This window comes from Cololabis saira, chromosome 4 (genome assembly GCF_033807715.1).
Source record: "Cololabis saira isolate AMF1-May2022 chromosome 4, fColSai1.1, whole genome shotgun sequence".
Classification (NCBI taxonomy): Eukaryota; Metazoa; Chordata; class Actinopteri; order Beloniformes; family Belonidae; genus Cololabis; species Cololabis saira.
Genome location: NC_084590.1, coordinates 7282327 through 7306228, shown reverse-complemented (window position 1 = coordinate 7306228; position 23902 = coordinate 7282327). Strand labels below are relative to the sequence as shown.

General features: G+C 43.7%; 1 protein-coding gene across 3 annotated transcripts in view; it reads left to right on the top strand.

Annotated features, from left to right (window-relative positions):
• The window catches only part of LOC133442224 (POU domain class 2-associating factor 1), a 30885-nt gene that overhangs the window by 5215 nt on the left and 1768 nt on the right, over positions 1-23902 (top strand). The window contains exons 2-4 of one of the 3 annotated variants that reach the window (XM_061720176.1): positions 9527-9654; positions 21990-22029; positions 22113-22396. In XM_061720176.1, coding sequence (XP_061576160.1) covers positions 9527-9654; positions 21990-22029; positions 22113-22396 — 452 coding nt within the window. Of the gene's footprint in view, positions 1-9526; positions 9655-19006; positions 19132-19164; positions 19590-21989; positions 22030-22112; positions 22397-23902 lie in introns of those variants that run through there. The other 2 variants (XM_061720177.1, XR_009782527.1) reach the window with 2 other exon arrangements.

The window sequence follows — 23902 nt, the reverse complement described above, 5'->3', positions numbered from 1 at the left end:
GTCCACAAAAGACCACAAACCTTTTGTAAATCAGGTTATATTTGTGTGTTTATCTTGTCCTATGCACATGTGAATTGTCCTGTGCAAATCATCCCGTGCATTTGTAAATCTTGCCCTGTGCATTTCTGACTTTTTTTTTTTTAAAGATTTTTTTGGGCTCTAGTGGCCCTTTATTGAGATGCAGACTGGAAAGGGGTAGAGAGAGAGCGCGGGGAAGACACGCAGCAAAGGTGCGCGGGCTGGATTCGAACCCGCGACCGCTGCAGGAGGAGGACTGTAGCCTCAGTATATGAGCCGCCACTTAACCCACTGCGCCACCGAGCGGCCCGCATTTCTGACTTTTGAGACTGTTCTAGCTCCATAAAAGTTTCTCAACCAGAGAATCCAGGTGTTAGCAGAAGTAGAAGCTGATGATCTGGAGATTCTACATCTGGTGTCCTCTGGTTGACTCCAGGCTGAAAATGTGTCTATATCTTTTCTTAAGTCCAACATTTTACCCTGGAGGTCAATAGAGATGAACTCACTGATGGATCCAGACCCTGGTGGTCAGTAGAAGAACTGTAGGACTGGATCCGGACCCTCATGTGAACAGGGTTTTCTCCATTGTGCCCAATCAGGTTATCTGTGATTTGGACTTGTGGGGACTGGAAGTTGCTGACACACTTCTGAAGTCCAGTGGAAGATGCAGGAGCTGCACCACAGCCTTATGTGGTGTGTTCAGCTCATGGGCTTCAGGGTGGAGCACTGTGCCCACTGTTTCCTGACAAGCGCCCAGCTCTTCTTACACGTCTTCTGAAGAGAGCTTTTTCATGTGAGGCGTGTGTTGCAGGACGGACCAGAACAGACCTTCTGTCAGAGGGGTTTTACACACAAACAAGTGTATGACAAGGGCTGTGTGTACAGGTGTCTGCATCCGGCCGCTGCTGCGTTCTCATAAGTCTGCACAAGTCAAGAACTGTCAATAAATGCAACGGGAGGAGACCTCATGACCTCTCCCTGATTTCCTCGTCCCCCAGGGGGCAAAGAGAGGGAAAGGTTTACAAGATGCTGGAGAGCCCTGACCTTCTCTATGGTTGGAAATACCAGTATGAAGGCATCAGAGGTGCAGCCGGGGTGAAACTAACCATACATCAGTCCTAGAACCCTTAGTGCTCCAGTTAACGGATCATTAATACTAACATATGTGCTAACCCTACCCTACCTTTGACAATTTATCTGTGTCTCTACTTTCTCTGTTCTTCATCCTCTCTTTTCGTCTCTCTCTTTTCCTGGTCTACCTGGCCGATCTTCAGATCCAGGTCTTGATCCAGGTTTCTTCCTTCTTAAAGGGGAGTCTTTACCTGTTTTTTTTAATGTAATAATTGACAGGGGGTCATGTTCTGGAGACCACTTTGGGACAACTTGTGTTATTATAGACACGTTATGAATACGAGTTGAACTGAGGGACAGTAAATAGGTTGATAGATGAATGCTGGAGTTAGGGCTGGGCGATTTTGGACAAAAATAAAATCCCGATTTTTCTCTCTGAAAACCCGATTTTCGATTTCGATTTTTTTGGTAAAACTACAAAAGACAATGGAATAAATTGTTTCAAATATTTTATCTTTATTTTTAAAGAAAAATAGCAAACAAATTTCCCTGTTGGGAATGAAGTGCAATTGAAAGATACTGTAAATCCTCCTTGAGTTTAGTAAAGTGACAACATTTACAATTTTCTTGACCAAACAAAGATGACTAGACAAGCTCTGTCTGTAATGCAGCCAGCTGCAAAAAAGGAAAATCGATTTTCCGATTTTCCTTTTTTTAACATCGATTGTGATTAATAAATCCGATTTAGATTTAAAATCGATTAATCGCACAGCCCTTGCTGGAGTTGGAGCTGCCAGGCAGGAGAAGAAGACCTGGTTGGTGTGACGGAGGGAGAAGACGAAGACAGAGCCCTAATCTTAACCCTCACCCATCACCTGAAGGGCACATTGGCTCCTGATGGAAGAGATCAGTGGAACTTGACTCAGTTTTGGAACCAGCCCCTGAAGGTCTGGACGCTGAGGAACTGTCTTCCTTGACACTTTTGTATTTGACACATTTATCTAAACAACGGGTTTCCTCCTTTTTTTCTGTGGTTGTGGAAGTGCAGCCAAGAACCAAGCAACTAATCACAACCATCGTTCTTTCCTTTCATCTCCTGGACCAGCCGTCTGGAATGAGCTGGAGATCAAGACGTATGTTTTAGGTTCAAGCTAAAAACCCCTCGGTGCAGCTCAGAAAGTGGGCGTGTTATTTAAGTCCACTCGTCATCCATTGTGCTTAGGCAGATTATCTGCAGTTGACTCGCTGATGGTGTAGAGCCACAGCGGTGTTCCTGAACTGGTGTTGAGCTCGACGCATCACCAACACTCTCTCAAAGACGCCAATGAGCTTCAGAGTGGAGCTGATGAACTGAAGTTGATGCAAAAGAAAAAAAATAAATAAATACCTAATGTTCAAAAGGTCTGCAAAGACCAAATTCTGCTTTTCTGTAACGGCAGCTCTCTTTACCAGGACAAAGAAGGAAACCGGTTCCAGAATGACTCACGTCGGTTGAGCTAGTCACCGTTTATTCTTGATCAACATGACTCAGCACAGAAACTTTGAATATGGTTCACATGGCTGTTGTGTGATCGGGGGGATGAACCTGAAGTAGCCCCGACTTCAACTGAACCACACTTTGAGTCAGACTTCTTTGAAGAGACTTGAACTGGCCTTGTTCCTGAGCTCCACCCCAAACATCCCCCGTTGAACGGTCGTTCAGGAAAGCTAAGTCTGCCAGCAGACTCTGTGGAAGCGATCCAACTGACCCTCAGGTCGTTGTGATTCTCCTCGCGCAGCTTTGCACAGTTTTGTTGGAATGCTGAGGAATTCCAGAAAAACAAACTATCCATCCCTTGATTATGAACAGTTTTACTGCAGAAACATTATAAAAGTGGTCTTATCTCAGTGGGTCAAAGTATGATGCAAAAGGAGCCTCACATGAACAAGAACATCCAACATGAAGCTAAGAAGAAAAACTCTTCAGGACCTGCTTACGGAGGGTAACTCGCTGTCAGGTGCTGCCGATCGTCCTCACTGATGAACTGGTCATCCTCATTGATGAACTGGTCATCCTCATTGATGAACTGGTCATCCTCATTGATGAACAGTTCATATTCATTGATGAACTGACTGTCGGCATTGATTAAATTAAATTAAATTAAATTAAATTAAATTAAATTAAATTAAATTAAATTCAATTCAATTCAATTCAATTCAATTCAATTCAATTCAATTCAATATACCTTATTGTCCCACTTGGGGAAATTTGTCTTGGACTCCACAGCTGAGCCACAAATGCCTTGACAGCCACAATGACAAAACTATACATCACCAGGCACTATTTCAGTAACAATAAAAACACATATACACTAATTAAAACATGCTAGAAATCGCCATAATAAAACACAATTTAAAAAATAATTAAATAAATGAATAAATAAATAAATAAATAAATAAGTAAATAAATAAATAAATAAATAAATAAATAAATAAATAAATAAATAAATAAATAAATAAATAAATAAATAAAATTATTGCACACCCTTTGCCCTCATGGAGCATTGTTCAGGAGTTTGATGGAGGTTGGCACAAATTAGTTCTTAAAGCGATTCAGTTTGCACTTGGGGTCGTCTCTCAGAGGGCAGGAGCTCATATGAGTAAAGGATGCAGGAGTAATGTGATGGCTCGGCTACCTCCTCTGGGCCTTCCTGACCACTGCAAGGACTGATGGTCCTTTTTACTCATCACCTTTATAGCTGTATGCACCAAACGGCCCAGTTTGCTTTTCAGCCTGACAGTGAAGTTCCCACCGATCAGCGGCATTGATGAACCAATCATCGGCATTGATGAAGTGATCATCCTCACTGATGACCTGATCATATTCATTGATGAACCGATCATCCTCAATGATGAACTGATCATATTCATTGATGGACCGATCATCGTCATTGATGAACTGATCATATTCATTGATGAACTGATCATATTCATTGATGAACCAATCATTGGCATTGATGAACTGATCATCTTCTTTGATGGACTAATCATTGGCATTGATGAACCAATCATTGGCATTGATGAACCAATCATCAGCATTGAAGAACCGATCATCAGCATTGATGAACTGATCATCAGCATTGAAGAACCAAACATCAGCAACTCTGCAGACCTCTGCAGTTTTTACATGTAACTTTATTCACCCTGTCATTTTTTGTTTCAAAAACATAAAACCAAAAAGAAAACCCACACTGAATAATGAGGAGTGTGTGTTACTGCACACCTGGATGCTTTTATAGCGTTCTGCACACGGGCTGATGATGAGGAGCACCCAGCTGCAACTAACCCTCCTTAAACCTGTGGACGCAGCTGGGGGCACTTAGGATTCCAACAATGATATAAAATAGTATGAAATGTTGTTGCTCATCTTAAGTTGTATTTATTTTGTTTAAATAGCTAATATATTACATGTCCTGATTTGCAGAGATTTGCAAATCCTTTCATAATCCCAGACTCCTCTGCACACAGATCAGACTTTCTTGTTCTTAAATAACTCTGATTATCGGCTCAAATTAAAGGCAATTGGACTTGACAGTGACCCATACAGTTACCTGAATAACCAGTGGTCCATGGACATTAATATTTGGCCACAAATCCAGTTTCCAGATATTTATATGTAGTTAATTTCTACGCCGGTGAAATACACGAAGCAAAGCTTGAAGGCTTACAAAATTCTTGTCGCTTGGTCCGACTTCAAGGCAGGATTTGTTGTAGAAATTAAAGTGATGAGGACACCGAACTTTATGATTTGACCGTTTAACATTAGCTACCCAAAAATCCAACATTACCTGATACAAAATGGGAACCACAAATCCACGTTTCGGTGTCTGGAATCCAATTGTTTCTGTGAATGGCAGCGATCCATTTGTCTCTCTTAAAGGAGACCTATTATGAAAAACAGGTTTTTTCTTGCTTTAACATATATAAAGTGGTCTCCCCTCAGCCTGCCAACTCAGAGAAGGAGGAAAGCAACCAAATTCTGCAGTGTCTGTACAGCCGCCCGGATGAGCCATCCAGTGTGATGTGGATCTACGAGCTGTTCAGATTCTGTTCCCGTCGTTACGTAACCAAAATGTGATTTACATAGGTTGGCCTCCGATGCGTGAAATCACGCCCACAACTAACTCCGCCGGCCGGAGCTTCCGCCATTTTCTCCTAGCGGTGTATCACGTCATTCAGGCAGCCAATCAGCACAGTGCCTCATTATCATAGCCCCGCCCACTCAGAATCCTGCATAGATAATGAGGTTAGAGAATGGGAAGATAAAGACATGGCTCAGAGGCTGAATTTCCAATTTATTTAGCAAAAACAATCAAAATCTTGTTTTTAAGACATTCAAGGCCTGTATTAGATGCCATAATAGGTCCCCTTTAAGCTTATTTTTCAGCAGTCTGTAAAACGATAACTCCGATTTCTTGCTAAATCTATGAGTACAGTCGATGGCACAACAGCTCTTTCCCATTTTAGATGTTTTCTAGTTGCTCAAACTGAAAGTCTTTTTGCCACTCAGTCTTTCTGCCTGTCAGTGAGCGTAACCCGCTGTGAAGTCGCATCTGTGACGTCGTGCGCATTCCCTCTATTGATTGACCGCTCCACCTGCTCTGGAGATACCTTGGCTCTGTGACTGCTGCTCCTCATTTCCTCCTGCTCCGTAGTCTTCTCTGTCTGGGAGGACAGTCTGGAAACTCCACGCTGTTGCAGAGCAGGGGGGGATGTTTGGCTGGGACCTTGTCCGCAGGCGCCTTGACTGCAGGTATTGTCTGCAGCTTTACCTGTACACCGATGCAGCTACTCCATGAGTTTATAGAAAGGAGGCCCTCACTGCCGGATCAGATTTCCCATCAAGCTTAGGCCTGCAGGACGTGTCTGGTTGTAAGTGTCAACACGACGTGAGACCTCTGAGCCTGAAAAATGTTTCAGTGAAGATCAGCAGGCTTTGTCTGGGTTCATCTGAGGACACGCTGATGTTCAAAATCATAAGAAGACATCCTTGTGTGAGACGAGGAACAATGTCGTGGTTCATGATGTTCAGAATGCTGATTTTTCTTTTGGTATTTCTAGTCACTAAGGCAAGGCAAGTTTATTTGTATGGCACAATTCAACACAAGGTAATTCAAAGTGCTTTACATCAACATTAAAATAGGCAAGACATAATTAAATATTAAATCTTTTTTTTTTTTTTTTTTTTTTTTCTAATTAAACATTAAACATAATTAAACATTAAATAACACATAAAATGAAATAAAATGATAAGCAAAGAGGTAAAATAATAAAAAGCACAAGTTGTTAAAAAGTAAGGGCAGTAGAGTCCAGCAGGTAAGTATTTAATTGAAGAGTAGCTTCAGTAAACAGTAATGTTTTTATCCTGATTTAAAGGAGCTGACAGTTGGAGCAGACCTCAGATCTACAGGAAGTTTGTTCCACCGGTGAGGAGCAGAATAACTGAACGCTGATGAACCTTGTTGGTTCTGGTTCTGGAACCACAACAAACCAGATCCAGATGAAGCTCAGGGGTCTGGGAGCTTCATAGGAACTAACAGATCCAGATGAACCTCAGGGGTCTGGGAGCTTCATAGGAACTAACAGATCCAGATGAAGCTCAGGGGTCTGGGAGCTTCATAGGAACTAACAGATCCAGCATGGATTTTGGTCCAAGACCATTCAGGTCTTTGTAGACCAGCAGGAAGATTTTAAACTCTATCCTTTGACTCACTGGAAGCCAGTGTAGTGATTTCATGACCGGTGTAATGTGGTCCAGTTTCCTGGTGTAATGTGGTCCAGTTTCCTGGTGTAACATGGTCCAGTTTCCTGGTGTAATATGGTCCAGTTTCCTGGTGTAATATGGTCCAGTTTCCTGGTGTAATGTGTTTCCAGTTTCCTGGTGTAATATGGTCCAGTTTCCTGGTGTAATATGGTCCAGTTTCCTGGTGTAATGTGGTCCAGTTCCCTGGTGTAATATGGTCCAGTTTCCTGGTGTAATATGGTCCAGTTTCCTGGTGTAATATGGTCCAGTTTCCTGGTGTAATGTGGTCCAGTTCCCTGGTGTAATATGGTCCAGTTTCCTGGTGTAATATGGTCCAGTTTCCTGGTGTAATATGGTCCAGTTTCCTGGTGTAATATGGTCCAGTTTCCTGGTGTAATATGGTCCAGTTTCCTGGTGTAATGTGGTCCAGTTTCCTGGTGTAATATGGTCCAGTTTCCTGGTGTAATGTGGTCCAGTTTCCTGGTGTAATGTGTTTCAAGTTTCCTGGTGTAATATGGTCCAGTTTCCTGGTGTAATATGGTCCAGTTTCCTGGTGTTTGTAAGGACTCTGGCGGCAGCGTTCTGGATCAGCTGCAGCTGCTGATTGATTTCTTGTTAAGGCCTGTAAAGATGCCATTGAAATAATCCAACCTACTGAAAATGAATGCATGAATAGGTTTTTCCATGTCTTGTTTAGACAGAAACCCCTTTAATTCTAGCAATGTTTTTCAGGTGGTAATAGGCAGATTTAATGATAAACTTAGATGGCTGTTGAAATTCAGGCCTGAGTCAATAATTACACCCAGATTTCTGGCTTGATTTGTAGCTGTCAATGACATGGAGCCAAGGTGAGCGCTGATCTTTTCCCTTTCATTTTTAGGGCCAAAAATGATCACCTCTGTCTTTTCTGCCTTTAGCTGGAGAAAATTCTGGCACATCCACTCATTGATTTGGTGAATACAGTTACTCGATGAGATCAGGGGACTGTAGTCATGTGGTGATACTGAAATATATTGGCATTGTCATTGGCATAAATATGGTAGAAAATGTTGTGATGTTCCATAATCTGAGCTAGGGGTAACATATAGATGTTGAATAGAAGCGGTCCGAGAATGGACCCTTGAGGAACCCCACATGTGATCTTAGTTCTCTCAGACTCATGGTTCCCAATTGACACAAAAAAGGCCCTATCTTGCAAGTAAGATCTGAACCATTGAAGCACAGTGCCGGTAAGTCTCACCCACTTTTCCAATCTGCTGAATAGTATGTTATGATCAACTGTGTCAAATGCAGCTCTGAGATCGGCAGAGTAGATTCATTCCCATATTGTCCATTTATCTCCACAATCACTTCGAGCCTGTGAATTCTTGTTTACAGTACTGCTATGTTCTGGAGCAGTTTGTGGTAATCATCCATGGAAAAGGAAAAGGGAGGCATCTTGCTGCTAATTAGCTTCTGCTAGCTGCTGCTAGCTGCTGCTAGCTGAGTTCCTCAATGCCAGTCACAATAGCGCAGGCTTGTGCTGCTGATAAGCTACGCTCACAGAGTAGTAAAACGGTTTAAAATAATAGTGTTAGTCTTAGGTAACTATCATAAATGAAGCTCCCGGTGGTAAGGTATCCACGACCTGCTTTCCAGAAATTGTTTTGTACCCCGTCCTTTAATCCTGTGTTCTTGTTCTCTTATATTTAACCTGAAAACCACATAAAGAACATTCAATCACATGGTGGCCTTTGTGTTGGACAAGCTGAGACATTTAACAGAAATAAAGACCAAAGACACGAAAAGCTCCAGTCTTCTGTCCAATGTTGCCTCAGGTCAGGGACGTTTTAGGACGTCCACGTCTCCACATGTTTCTGAAGGTCCACGGTCCACCACAGCATCTCAACCAGGTTCAGTTCTGGACTTGGACCAGGTTCAGGTCTGGACATTGACCAGATTCAGGTCTGGACTTTGACCAGGTTGTTCCAGAACCTGGATTCTTTTATTTCCATCATTCTGATGTCGATCTGCTGCTGTGGTTGGATCATTTCCTGTCACATGACCCAGTTTCAGTCAGATGTATTCACATGAGTTTCTAGAAGGTCTACAGAGGAGGTCCTGGTCCCCTCAGGGACTGACAGGTGTCCAGGTCCAGACCAGCATCCCTCCACCTCCGTGCTTCAGTGGGTCTGAGGTGGTTCTGCTGGTTTCCTCCAAACATGGTTCTGGACATGAAGACCAGACATGTCCACGTTGGTTTCATGGGTCCAGAGGACATGGGTCCAGAAGTCTGCTGGTTTGTCCGGATTCAGGTTTGTGGACCTCAGTCCTGATTCCAGGTTCTTGTTAGACAGAAGAGGTTTTCTCCTGAAACTCTTCCAGAACAATACTTTGTTAGAGTTTATAAACCTTTCCAGATTGTAAGTTGGACGAGGCTGAGCAGTTGAAAGCCGAGACTCGGAAGTGGAAGTCTGCCAAGGCTGCAGGAGGTCTTCCTGGTGCATGTTCTGGGTCTCTGGGAATACAAATACAATTGAATTGAATTGAATTGAATTGAATTGAATTGAATTGAATTGAATTGAATTGAATTGAATTGAATTGAATTGATTGAATTGAATTGAATTGAATGGCACAGAAATTTGTGTCCTGACTGTGTGATTCTGGCCTCCACAGCGCTGCCACCAGCTCTGGGCAGGTCCAGACCGTACCAAGGCGTTCGGGTCCGAGATCCGGTCAAGGAGCTGCTGAGGAGGAAGAGAAGTCTGGAGCTTCAGAGCAGCAAGACGACCCCCCACACAGCGGTGAGGACCCTGACACCACACCGCTCTAGCATTCTTTATTCTTTTTAGGTTACGACTGTCAAGGTTTGGTGCTCCACCCTTTCCAGGTAGGGTCATTTCCAGAATGTCTTTATGAGACAAGACGGCCGATGGGCCTCTGAGCCGCCAGACGGGTCCAGCAAAGAACTGCTCTCAGAATGTAAATCATGAACCCGCGTTCAATCGCATAGACGACGCCCTCCCCACCTGCAAGACAGGATGTCAGCAAGCATCTACCAGACATCCACGCAAACAGGTCAGCTTCCTTAACCCAGATTGGAAGTTCGTTCCATAGTAATGGTGCCTGATAACAGAAGGCTGTCCTCCAAATCTACATTTGGATACCCTAGGAACTACGAGTAAACCTGCACTCCGAGAACATTTCTGTTTCATCCGGCTTCATAGACAAATAAAGCTGTGTATCATCAGCATAGCAATGAAAGTGTATGCCGTGATTCTGGATTATACTTCCCAACGGCTGCATGTATAAACTGAACCAGATTGGCCCTAGCACTGAACCCTGCGGAACACCATAACAGACCCTTGACTGTTCTGAAGAAACCTCATGTACATGAACAAACTGGAATCTGGAATCTAGAGCTGCCAGTACATGATTATGGTACATGCAAAATAAAATAAGTGAAAGAAAAAAAAAAAAAAAAGGGGGGTCTGTACGGGGTGTGTAGATGAAGTTTGAGATTGCAGCAATGCAGAGTCCGGTACTTAGTTATTGTTATAATTGTGACTAGTTGTAGTTGTCAGTTATATTGTGAGATAATTAATTGATAAGCAGTGGAGGAGGGAACCATAAACTGTCATAAATACAAAAGTGATGATAGATAGAAATTAATCATAAAAAAAATAAAGTAAAATAAATTAAAAAAAAAAAAAAATAATAATAATAATAATAAATAAATAAATAAAAATTATAAATAAATAAACAAAGAATAATGTTTGTAGGGGTCTGTACGGGGTGTGTAGATGAAGTTTGAGATTGCAGCAATGCAGAGTACGGTACTTAGTTATTGTTATAATTGTGACTAGTTGTAGTTATCAGTTATATTGTGAGGTAGCTAATAGTGATGATAGATAGAAATTAATACTGAAAAAAAAATCAGCTTGATTCAGAGCTCAGCAGTTGTACACGTGATGTTGGTTGTAAAAGCAGAGCCTGTTGGTCGGTCAAGCTGAAGCAGTCGGGACCCGGCAGGGCCTGTTCTGGGGCGGAGAAGGGGATTTTGTCCTTATATAATCCAGGTGTTTTTCCATGACAGTTGAAGCCATTCCATGCATGGCTGCAGGGCTGGGCACACAGCCGCATGCAAACGAAGCAGTAGAGCTGCCAGAGAGCCCTCCCACTGGCCATTTATCTCTCTCTCTCACACACACACACACACACACACACACACACACACACACACACACACACGCATTCACTCTCCGTGAAGAGATTAAAGAGAAACAGCGTGGCAGTGGGAGCAGTTGTGTGTCATTAATTAACGCCATCAGTCAAAGTGAGAATACAGTTACAAACACATGTTTGGAAAAAAAACCCATGTTTTTCATTCTATCTGACAGGAAAGTTGAAAAAAACTTCCTGAAGTTGGTTTGTATTTCCAATAACGGTAGTGATTTTTTTTTTTATGTATATGTTTTTTTATCCCGATCTTTTCCCCTTTATATCACCCAGTGCTCCTACCCCACTTGCAAAATGCAGCCCCAGACCCTCATCAACCCTGGTCCTTGAGGACCACGGACATGCATGTTTTCAATGTCCCCTGCTTCAACACATCCAGATACAAATGACTTGTGCAGACCTTGATGACGAGATGATGATGAATAAACTGTGTTGATGCAAAGCTGGGGTCTTAATCTGGGTCACATTTGATTGACATTTTGTAATTTTTTATTTATTTTTTTAAACAATATTTTTATTAATTTTTCACTTTTACAGGTAAAGAATGTATACGTAGTATGATCCACAGAAATAACAACCAAAACAAGCAAACAAATAAACAGAACTACAAAAAAACAAAAAAAAAACACCAGCTCAGATCCATATAAATAATACCTTGGGTTACAATAAAAATGTAAAATATGACCAATCAAGAAAATCCCTGCAACATGATATTAGATACACTCGGTTCAAGTTCTAGTAGGGCTCCCAAACTTTATAGAAATGGTCTGTTTTAGAATGTAATATACATGTAAGATACTCTAATGGCACTAGATCAAACACCACTCTTTACCAGCCTTTAACAGTTGGTACTTTTTCATTGATCCACTGCAATAAAATATTCTTCCTTGCTGCGTAAGTCAGAATACAATACAGCCTCCGATTATATTTTGATACTAAGTGTTGCCTTGGGACGCCCAATACCAGAGATACGGGGTCCGACATTTTGTAATGTTGATCAGCTGTCCCTGCTTGCAGTGGTGTAAAGTAACGAAGTACAAGTACTTTGTTATTGTACTGTACTTAAGTAAGATTTTTGATAATTTGTACTTTTATTGATACTTTCATTTTTCTGTACTTTTACTTTTACTTCGTTACATTTTCAAGGAAAAAATCGTACTTTTAATCCGCTATATTTAAAATTGGACACGTCGTTACTCGCTACAAATTAAAGAACAGCACAGCGGGGGCTGATTTATGGTTCTGCGTTACACCGGCGCAGAGCTACGGCGTAGGGTACGCGGCGACGCACACCCTACACCGTAGCCTACGGCGTAAGGTGTGCGTCGATTTAACGCGGAACCATAAGGCGAACGGGAAGGAAGGGGGGCGCGTGAATATACCGAAAAGGAGCCGCAGCTCCCGGGGGAGTTGCGCCGCAGAGGCGGGCCAGAAGGCCGGAGGAACTGCCGTCGCGTCGAGTACCGATGAGGACTGAAGCCTGAATTATGGTTCCGCGTTAAATCGACGCAGAGCCTACGCCGTAAGGTACGGCGTAGGCTCTGCGTTGATGTAACGCAGAACCATAAATCAGCCTTGAGCGGCAGCCGACGCATGTCCATGCGCTCCATTCTTTGATTCCACCCTTCTAAGGTGGTTTTGGCATTTAAAAGTTCAAAAGTCTCATCCTTTATCAGCTGGGGTTGCTTAATGGAGCTTGAGGCCGGATTGTGGCAAGATTTATGAAAAAAATCCGTATACATTTTAAGTTTTCTAGTAATAATGTCAGATGAAGCGTTCCAAACCCAAAAGAATGAGCCCTCTAGTGTATCTCTCCTTTGCCTTGAACAGGCTGTGTGCTGCAAAATGTGCTGCAATTCGGTCCCGATTTTCCCGCGCTGGGCTGCGGATGTGACGTCACATGACGCTGCATGCGCGTTCTCCCCGTTCTCCCATGCCGGCTTCACTGTTGGCTGCAGTACCCCCGACGGCCGTCGTGGTGAAGGGTGGCGCTAGAGAGTCTCATTTCTTAAAAGGAGCCTCAAGCTCCTTTAATGTTGTCACTGCATACTACAGGCTGGGGGTGGACCTGTCAGCGGGGCTGGGTACAGCAGCAGTGATGAGCAAAGGGAGAAATTAAAATGGGGTAATGGAAACAAACGCTAAAGGGGTCAGAATAATATCACCATTATTTAGAGTTGTAAACAAATTCTTGGATTCTTAATTTCTTTGCAATCCTTTTGAAAATAATTTTGTACTTTGAATTTTGTACTTTGTACTTTTTACTTTTGTACTTAAGTACATTTTACACCATGTACATTTGGTACTTTATTATATTTAAGTTGAGGTACTTTTATACTTTTACTTAAGTAATGTTCTTAATGGGTACTTTTTACTTTTACTTAAGTAATTTGCAAGCAGAAAATTTGTACTTTTACTTAAGTACAATATTTTTGTACTTTTTCCACCTCTGCCTGCTTGTAAACGGGCCTCTCGCTGCTGTGGGTACTCATCATAAAAAGGTGGTGAAAAGTGTCAGAAGTCACAGTGGGAATCCTTCAAGCAGCACAGCATCCAAACTCCAGTTAAAATCATTGTATTCACTGAAGATAGCAGTGAATGGTGACGGTCAGAGGCTGGAAGCAATGCAACTGGACTTCCTTTTCTTCGTTCCTGAAGATGTTTCAGTTTCTACGCAGAAAAGTAAGTCCAGATGTCTCGGTTCAAACATTTAATCAGTCCCATGACCTGGAAGACTGACACAAGTGCACAGAGAAAGTCTCCTTTAACTCAAGCCACGCCCACATCCGAAGAGCTCTGCTGTTTTTCTGCTGTTGCTCTGCAGTTTTTCGCAGGACGGTTGCACCGGGCAATAAGACCGTCCAGTACTACGTCCAGTACTGCGTCCAGTACTGCGTCCAGTACTGGGCCGTGCTGACATCCTTTCTGTCAAAATTAATAAGCCAGCATATGAGGCCCTGGTCAATATCCGTACAGCCTGCTAAAATATGTGGTTGAAAACAATAAAAGCAGAGGAAAAGTTGACGAAAAGCAGCTGTGCGAAGTTAAAGGTGGCTGTGAAGTGAATGAAGTAACGTAGCCACAGCGTTCACCACCACCCTTCTAGAACTACAACCAAACTGGAGTGGGTCCAGTAACCCCCAAGAGCTCCGCCTTGAGTGTCTTTTCCATCACTTTTGTAGCGAGAGATGGGGCAAAGGTCAGTAAGAGATGCAGGGTGGTTGGTCTCAGGCACAGATACTACTACAGAGTTCCTCCAGAAGCTGGGGACTGTGGTTTACATGATTTAATGTAATGTAACATTAAATCAGCTTTATATAAACCCCCCCGTACAGTTGTGAAAGATGTGAGGTCCAACTGTGGAGACCAAAACTGTTTGTTCTACCAGGCTGCAAATATGTTTTTTTGTGTAGTAAAGTAGGACATTTTAACCTGGAGGTCAGTGGAGACGGGCATTTTTGAAATCAGCCCCCAGTGGTCATTGAATGAAAAGCGTTTCCACCTAGTTCTGCGCCCTACTCAACCCTAAACGCCAGATATTTCCCCTTGAGCGACACACAGCAACAAAGAGAAGCGGGTTCTATGATTTCCACCTCCAGTGGAAAGCTGGGGGCTGAAAACATCTGTAACTAATGGCTGCACCTGATTGCCCGGACGCTGTCACCTCCTCCTCTACCTGCATTTTAGGAATATGGCTTTCAGAGGGGGGACTCTGCTGCACCACGAGATTCTGCTTTGCCAAGATTCCAAACTATTAATTTTAAAACAACAGCTTGTCAAAACAAGTAGAAGCTCATATATTTATACTGTAGAGGCCTGCATCAGCTGGGTGCCAAGCAATTAAAGATAATCGTAAGATAATTGTCACAAGTGGAGTTGAGACAGTTGGTGCTTGTACATGATGAGGGGAATTTTAATCATCCATCAGCACATGCAGAATATATATGCAATAAGTAAATATACCTGTGCAAACACATGCAGCTTGGTAATCTGGAGGGTAAAATGAATGTGTGGAAACAGTGGGGCTTCTCAAACATGCCTGGACTCGTGATGGTTGTGAGTTTGAAATCCAAAGCTTTTCTTTGTTTATCTTGCTCCTCTCAGACATTTCTGTGGCCCTTACACAAACTGCTCTGCCTCACTCGCTTCTTGTACAAACTTGAAAAGATTAACACTGTAAGGGGTTAGAAAGCAGAACGGAAGGCTAAGAGATATGAACTGCAGACACGGGTTCGAAAAGAGGTAAAAAAAAAACCCAACATCATTCACAATGTCTGAACTAATGCAATCACAACTGGGAAGGATTCTCAACCAGCTGTCACTTTCAACAAAAGACCGGCTCAGCCACCGGTGCCAGAGGGGCACTGGGTTCAAGATGTTACCTTCAAACACCAGGAACCACTGTATCATCATACAGGACTAGAGTCGAGTTAATGGAAATACAGCTTGGAGCTGTGGATTAGGTGTATTTTGACAAAAGACCCTTAAACACTGATGTGAAGCACGCCTCGCCAAAAGGAGTTCTCTGAAGATTAGATGATCTGGAGAAGGCTGGGAAATACAAAAGTCCTCTGGGAGGCGTTTAGACGTCCATCAGTCCACAATTAGACAAACTGCCTAGACATGTAGGAAGCTGAGTCTAGCACACAGAAGCCACTGAGCAGGCAGGATGTCCACAAGAAACACCACAGAGGTTTCCCAAAGAACTCAGCTCTCACCAGGAAAATGTTTTGTGGATGGATGAAACTAAAGTTGTAACTGATCAGGAAGAAAACTTTGTTGGGAATCACAGACAAACAAGGACGACTCAAAGACCCGTGGGTCTTGACTGCCGGTTAAATAGTACTATAATTGTAGTCCACTAGTTTTAGTCCAGTAGTAGATCACACTTCCCTTGGGAAGCCAGGTAGAAGAACCAAACAGCAATGGTTAGTCCCAGTCTGAGCCAAAACACCAAAAATAATCTAGTCAAGAACAGAGCAACAAGATACATCCAGAATTAACCAGGAATGTGGATGATCTTACCTTGGCTGAGGGTAGAAAGGAAGATTACTTCTGCCATTGCGAGGTGGCACAGCAACGCTCGACCACCCAGCGATGCTCTGGAACAAGAGTATTCTGAGCCCACTCGGGCCTCACATGGCTCCTCAGATAAGGTCTATGGGTTGTCAAATGGCAGTTAGGCCAATCAGCCAGGAGAAAGATAATTAAACATAGGAGGGACAGCAGAGAGGAATGGTCGGTGACCTAATCAGCACCATAAATCGGTACCATGAATGGAACTAAAAGGACAGACATTACCTACTCAAAACAATGGTCCCAATGGTGAAGCACGGTGGATGGAGCATGAATTGGGCTTTCTTTGCTGTCTCTGGGTCTGGACCACTTTCCATGTTGGAAGAGAAAATGAATTCCATATCTGACCCAAATCTCCTCCACAGTCAGCCGTGGTGCAGTTGGTAGAGGTCGTACCCCCAGTGTGACTCAGACTCCCCCCTCCTACCTATAACTGGATTAAGGACTTCCTCAAAAACCGGGCACAAACTGTTAAACTCGGTCCCTGCCTCTCCTCCACCCACACACTCAGCACAGGCTCCCCCCCCAGGGGAGCTGAGTGTGTGCTGAGCCCTCTCCTCTACAACCTCTACACCTGCGACAGCAGACCGGCCCACAGCAGCAACACCATCATCAAATTTGCTGACGACTACAGTGGTGGGGCTCATCTCAGGAGGAGACGAAAAGCACTACAGAGACGGCTGTCTACGTGGTGTGCAGCTAACAACCTGGCCCTGAACACCACAAAGACCAAGGAGATAATCCTAGACTTCAGGAAAGCGCAAGGCAGACCCGTCTCCTCTCTACATCAATGGAGTCTCGGTAGAGAGAGCCCACACATTCACCTTCCTGGGTACCACCATCTCCGCAGATCTGTCCTGGTCTGCAAACACCAAGTCTGTCACAAAGAAGGCTCAACAGCGTCTGCACTTCCTGAGAGTGCTCAGGAAGAACATCATCAGCCAGAAGCTGCTGACAACCTTCTACCGATCCTCTATTGAGAGCATCCTGACCTACTGCATCCCAGTGTGGTTCTCCCACTGCACTGAGGCAGAAGGGAAGAAGCTCCAGATAGTGGTCAACACGGCACAGGGGATCGTGGGCTGCCCCCCCACCGAGGACACATACACATAACGCTGCCTCAGCAGAGCGCAGTCCATCACCAGAGACAACACCCAACACGGCCCCCAAAATCAGAAGTCGCTTGCTTTAACTAAAATGTCCTCAGGAGAAACATGGACATCGGAAAAACCCCCCCGCCCCCCACCTGTTGGACTGGTTCGGTCAGATTCAGACCTTAAACTTCCTGCAGTACCGGGAACGTATTGTGGAAGCTAAACTGGTGTCTTATCAGCTTAAGGAAATTGTGTCCCTCTGTTATTGTGACTTTGATGAATATCGAATTCCATAAGATGATCTTTTAACGTAGAAAACCAGTAAATTCTAACAGAATCAGATACTTTTCCTGCCACATGGAGCGTAAAGACCAGACTATGGCCAGCCAAATGAAACGGTATGGGGTTCAACCCAGAGTAACTGACAACAGTTTGATTGGAAGTTTAAGAATATTGTAAAGGATAGGACAGATAAAGGTTTCCACTGTGGATCTCCAAGCTCTGATAGAACATTAGCCTGAGCCAGTTCCATCTCTCCAAATATTCCCATCCTTCCCAGAATCACTTCCAGGATAATGTCAGGGTCTACCAGCTGAAGTTCAGTAGATGTTACTGTAGATGAGGCAGCATGATGGCTATAATTGTCGGATAACATCCTCCCCACTCAGGTGCTGACATTCCAGGGGCCAGGAAACGTCTGGTCTTTCAGAAGTACCGACGTTAAAGGTACTCTGCTAGCGGCAGATCCGAGCTACATGTGGTTCTGGAGCAGAGACACAGCTCTTCGTTTGCTAAGCTTCTCCAGCGATTTGGCTGAGCTACCATGAAAACACCGAGCACCTAGGCTAAGCCCTCCATGTGTTGGAGAGATTAAGAAAGTGTTGTGGATCTCGGGTGGAGCCAGTTTCTTTTGTACAACTCGCTGCATCATAGAATACCTGAAAAAAGAGGGTGTTAGAAGGGTTCAGGAGTTAAGCTTCCGTGCAACATCGGCCTTAGATCCATAAGCTGTATATGAAGCTGTATAAAGCTGACAGGTCAGAGGATCGATTTCCTTTTTTGTTGTTTTCCCCCCCATTTTTAATGGAAAACTGCTGCAGGACAGGAGTGAGAGGATCGCTGGGGGATGTTTTTGTGATGTGTTTTGGGCTCGTTTAAGTTTGCTGATGGATTTGAGGGAAGGACCAGACAGGAGGGAGTTAGTTGTTCATTCATTCATTCATTTCACTTTATTTTGTGTAGAGGGACATTGTACATTGGTAAACATTTTAAAACGTAAACATACCCAATTGTAGCCAAAAGGCTCATTTGCATTGGCAGTCCCCCCTGCAAGACTCAGTAAAAAGATACAAGCAACATTGCACAACACACAATATCAACAACAATTAAAAATCGCACAACACTGCAATTGTTAATACAATAAACAATTAATGAACACAGATTTGAGACGTTTTAAGCCATTCCTTAAGATTTCCCTTAAAGGAAGAGTATGAGGGAGAGTCCCTTATTGTCAAGAGAAGTGACTAGAGCATGAACCAAAGAGGCAACATTTGATGAGGACGGCAGCGGGCGGAGACGGTTGATATTTGGAAGGTGAAAGTTAGCAGACCGAGTGATGTTACTGATATGTGGTGTAAATGAGAGAGCACCGTCACGGATGACACACAGGCTCTTGGCCTGTGAGGAATGACGAATAGTTGTGTTGTCGAGTGTGTTTGAAAAGCTGTCAAACTTTGTAAGAGTAAATTTAGAACTGTTGAGTTTTAGGAAAATGCAGGAAAACCAGGATTTAACATCCGTGAGGAAATCAGTGAGAGCCCTGGGAACACCTGTGGTTACTGTATGAACTGCATGAAAGATGATTTAAACCAGGTGAGTCAGGTGTCACTTAGTCTGTCAAGGAGAACGCTGCGTGACAGGGCGCTGAAAGCTGCTCTCAGATCTAAAAACGACGAGTACGGAGAGAAGACCAGAGTCAGAAGCCCTGAGGAGACCATCGGTCCTTCGGAGCAGGGCTGTCTCTGTGCTGTGGTGTGGACTGGGAACCGGACTGGGACTGACCAAAGAGGTTATTATCAGAGACGGATCAGAATTAACCTGCTCAAGAATTTTTCAAAGAAAAGGTAGATCGCTGACAGAACGAAGATCATCAGAGTTATGGGGTCAGTCCTGGGTTTCTTCAATGTCTGAGTTAAAGCAGCTGATTTCAGAGAAGAGGGAACAAGCTGAATGATGTTCGTTAGCTGCTGTGAGAGTTAAGGTGGAAGGCGAGGAAGCTGCTATGGAAGTACGAGAGGATGTGTATTGATGGAATTCATCCACAATGAAAGGTGAGGGAGGTTGAGTATGGATGTTTTGCAAATTTGTTGGCACCCTTCAGACATGTACTCACACACTGCCAAGAGGGAGAGACGTCAGCAGGGCTGTTCATCATTCTACAGTAAAAGTTTATATGGATAAGTCTGGCACGCTGTTTGAAGGGGGTTTCCTCGCTGAGCTTAATCTGATGCTTCAACATCTGAGTTAATGCAGCTGATTTAAGAGAAGAGGGAACAAGATCAAATCTGAGGGAGCAACTGATAATAGCTGTTGTTAAGGCAACAAGGGAAAGGAGGCGGGTTCTAACCAGAACTGTGGGGATGGGGTTAAAATACAGTAGGACGGTTTGATTTCCCGATGAGCTGAATGATGTCCGTTAGCTGCCACAAGATTCTACAGTAAGAGTTTATATGGATAGGTCTGGCACGCTGTTTGAAGGAGGTTTCCTCGCTGAGCTTAATCTGATGCTTCACTTTATCAGTGTGGCCAAAGTCCAGATCATGGGGTGCAAATACCTCAGGTAGAGAATTAAGTTGGGCAACTATTCTCTCGCAGTTATGCGGTCGATGTACCGGACCGTTGTGGTGAAGAAGGAGCTGAGTCGAAAGGCAAAGCTCTCGATTTACCGGTCAATCTACGCACCTACCCTCACCTATGGTCATGAACTTTGGGTAGTGACCGAAAGGACGAGATTGCGGCTACAAGCGGCCGAGATGAGTTTCATCCGCAGGGTGGCTGGACGCTCCCTTAGAGATAGGGTGAGGAGTTTGGTTAACCGGGAGGAGCTCGGAGTCGAGCCGCTGCTCCTTCACATTGAGAGGAGTCAGCTGAGGTGGCTTGGGCATCTGTACCGGATCCTCCTGGACGCCTCCCTAGGGAGGTGTTCCAGACATGTCCCTCCTCCCTAGGGAGGTGTTCCAGGCATGTCCCACCGGGAGGAGACCCCGGGGAAGACCCAGGACACGCTGGAGAGACTATGTCTCTCTGCTGGCATGGGAACGCCTCGGACTCCCCTCGGAAGAGCTGGAGGAAGAGCTGGAGGAAGAGCTGGAGGAAGTGTTTGGGGTGAAGGAAGTCTGGGAATCTCTGTTGAGACTGCTGCCCCTGCGACCCGGGAACGGATAATGATGGATGGATGGATGGATGGATGGATGGACTATTCTTTCCTTTCACTCTGGCGATAAAGGAGAATCGCCAAAATCGAAACTCAGTTTAGAAGATGGTTTGAGTACCGATTGGGGTGTATCAGGATGTAAAGAGGTGGATGGAGAAGCAGACTGCTGGTTGACTATGGTCTGCACTGTACTCAACTCAGCCAATACGGTCTTAGGAGGTATGACCATATCATGTCCAGTCTCATTCTGCAGCACTACTAGAAGTCGACTGAAAGGCTGGGAGGGTAAAGTAATGAGGCAACCGGGCACCAAGACTCCACAAGGTAATGATGATGCTGATGGAGGTTCTTGGAGGGCCCATTTCTCTGAGTGAGTACCTCCAGTAGTGACTACACAGAGCTATAAGCTGGAATCACTTCGGGGTCTGGCCTTGAAGCTTGGCTAAGCCAAGGTTACCATCTTTGGAGTGTTTGTTCCTTAACTTCATGATCTTCAATACAGCACAATAACCAGACCAAGCTGGGACAAAGCCAAGATGGTGTTGACAGTAGTCACTGTAAAGGATGTCCAGTGTGTTGTGCCTATCAGAACTTGCTGATCAGTGTGGCCACCATGATTTGGGACCACCAAAGCAAGGGTGGATACATCCACTTCTTTCCCCACAAAGTCTGGTAGGAAGGTCACACACACCTCAACATAACTCAGATATGAATGAGTAGAAAACATTCAAGACAGTCCACAATCTCCCAAGAGTGGACGTCCCAGCAGATATACTCTAAGAGCAATTCTGAGAGAAATACGACCCCGAAATACGAAATAAAAAACACGACTAGAACAGAAATCTGTCTTCTTTTATTTTTGACTTTCAAGAAAAAAACTTCTTTGATGCTTCTTTGGGGGTGTAAAACAGGTGCTAAGAGTTTTCTACCTTGAAGTTTAAAAACCTTGGACTTGTGTCCCAAACTGATAATTACACAGTTATTAACACAGATGTCAGTTGGAGATGAAATTACAAGGTTGTGTGAATTCAGTAAAGGCTGATATAAGACCAACCTCTCAGCACTGTTACTGTGAGAGACCCTAGCATGGCCCTCTGGCACGCACGCACCATGCACGCATGCACGCATGCACGCATGCACGGATGCACACACTGTAATTATGATCTTCATTCAGGTGCTGCTCACACCTGGATGTGATCGGTGCAGGTGTAAATGCTCGTATTTATATGTCAACATAACATGCCAGTTTCAGCCCGCTCTCTTCATTAATCGTTTGTTGTTTTCTTCTTTTTTTCAGGATTTGGTCGCCCAGAACAGTCATCCATCATTCCAGCCAGGTAAACGCCTCACCTGCGGGTTAGGAAGAACAGTGAGATGGCCTGACTCCAGCCTGTGTCTCTGCATGTCTCTGGTCCGCCAGGCGTCTTCGGCGCAGACGTCCCCGGCGCCTCTCTGCCGGAGCAGGCGGCCTCGCCAGCCGACGGAGTGCTGCAGTGCTCGGGGTGGAAGTTTGCTCCGGCCGGCGGGGCGCCACAGCCGGCGCCGGGGCCCTGGTCGGTGCCGGACTTCAGCCAGCCTGACTCGGCCCAGACCCTGGCCTACCCCGCCGGCCCCGCCCTCACTGCGGACGTGTACATGCAGACCTTGTGCCCCAGCTACACCATGCTGACCTACACACACACTCCTCTGCTCACCAACCTCGGGGTGAGTCTGACATCACTGCACAGATTCAAATCACAATAAAGATCATCTGAGCTTTGTGGATCTTCGGGTCAGGCTAATACGACCTCAGATGGACAACAGCTTAACCCCTTTTTACTGTTCCATTATTTATGGAACCAAAGTGAACCCTAAAAGAATACATGTAGTTACAGTTCAGGTAGTTTTGACTTTACACACTCACAGTTACACAAACATACACACCTGCTCACTCACCTACATACTCACTCCACAGTTTTGGGGGACAGATAATCGCGGTAGCCTAGTTTTGATTCAGTCTCAGGGACCTGAAATGGTTGCTTGGTTGCTGGTATGTGTGTATATATATATATATATATATATATGTATATATATATATATATATATATATATATATATATATATATATATATATATATATATATATATATATATATATATATATATATATATATATGTATATATATATGTATATGTATATATATATGTATATATATATATATATATATATATATATATATATATATATATATATATATATATATATATATATATATATATATATACATATATATAAAATATATGAATAAAATATATATATATGATATATTAAAATATATATGATATATTATATATTAAAAATGCATTTATATATATGCCATAGGTTTTTACCAACATGATATTAACCATTAATATATATGCAGACAAAATAAATGTATGGAACAAAAGTGAACCCTAAAAGAAAACTTTATTAACTAGAAAAGGCTGCATTTCCTCTAAAAATGTAGGGACGAATGCTTACTTGCTGGACAAACAGCTGAACTGCTGAAAATCAAAGAAATTGCCAAAGTCGGATAAAAATTTGAAGAAAATCAAAACGTAGCTCAAACATTAGAAAAATTCTTGAGATGATGGAAGAAGAGAGGAGATGAAGACAGGAGGAGACACTTAGAAGAGGAATATTTCTAAAGACTGGAAGACGAAGAGAAGAGAAGATGACATCAAAAGAGTTAGATCAGCTGAAGTGAAAATCAGCTGAAGTGAAGATCGGCTGTGGCCAGGAAGATGAGCTAAAGAAAAGAAGTTGACCTTAAAAGAGGAATATCTACTGGAAAGCAGAATAAAAGCTGAAAACAAGAAGACAGGCTGAAGTTAAAATTAATAACATAAAGGCAGAAAGATCAGCCGAAGAAAGGAATTCAATTAGCAGAATGATCAAATTTAGAAGGTGTTTGAAAGCCATTAAAGGAAGCATTGATTCCTGGACACTTCCAGCCAGTGAGGAATACCTAATTCCAGCTGGTGAGGAAGACCCGGACACTTCCAGAAGGTGAAGAACACCTGGACTCTTCCAGCAGGGGAGAAAGACCCGGACACCTCCAGCCAGTGTGGAATACCCAATTCCAACCAATGAGGAAGACCTGGACACTTCCAGTTGGTGTGATGATGCATTCTGAACCCTGACTGAAAAACTTCAAACAGATCATTTCTATACAAATGGTCACATAACTG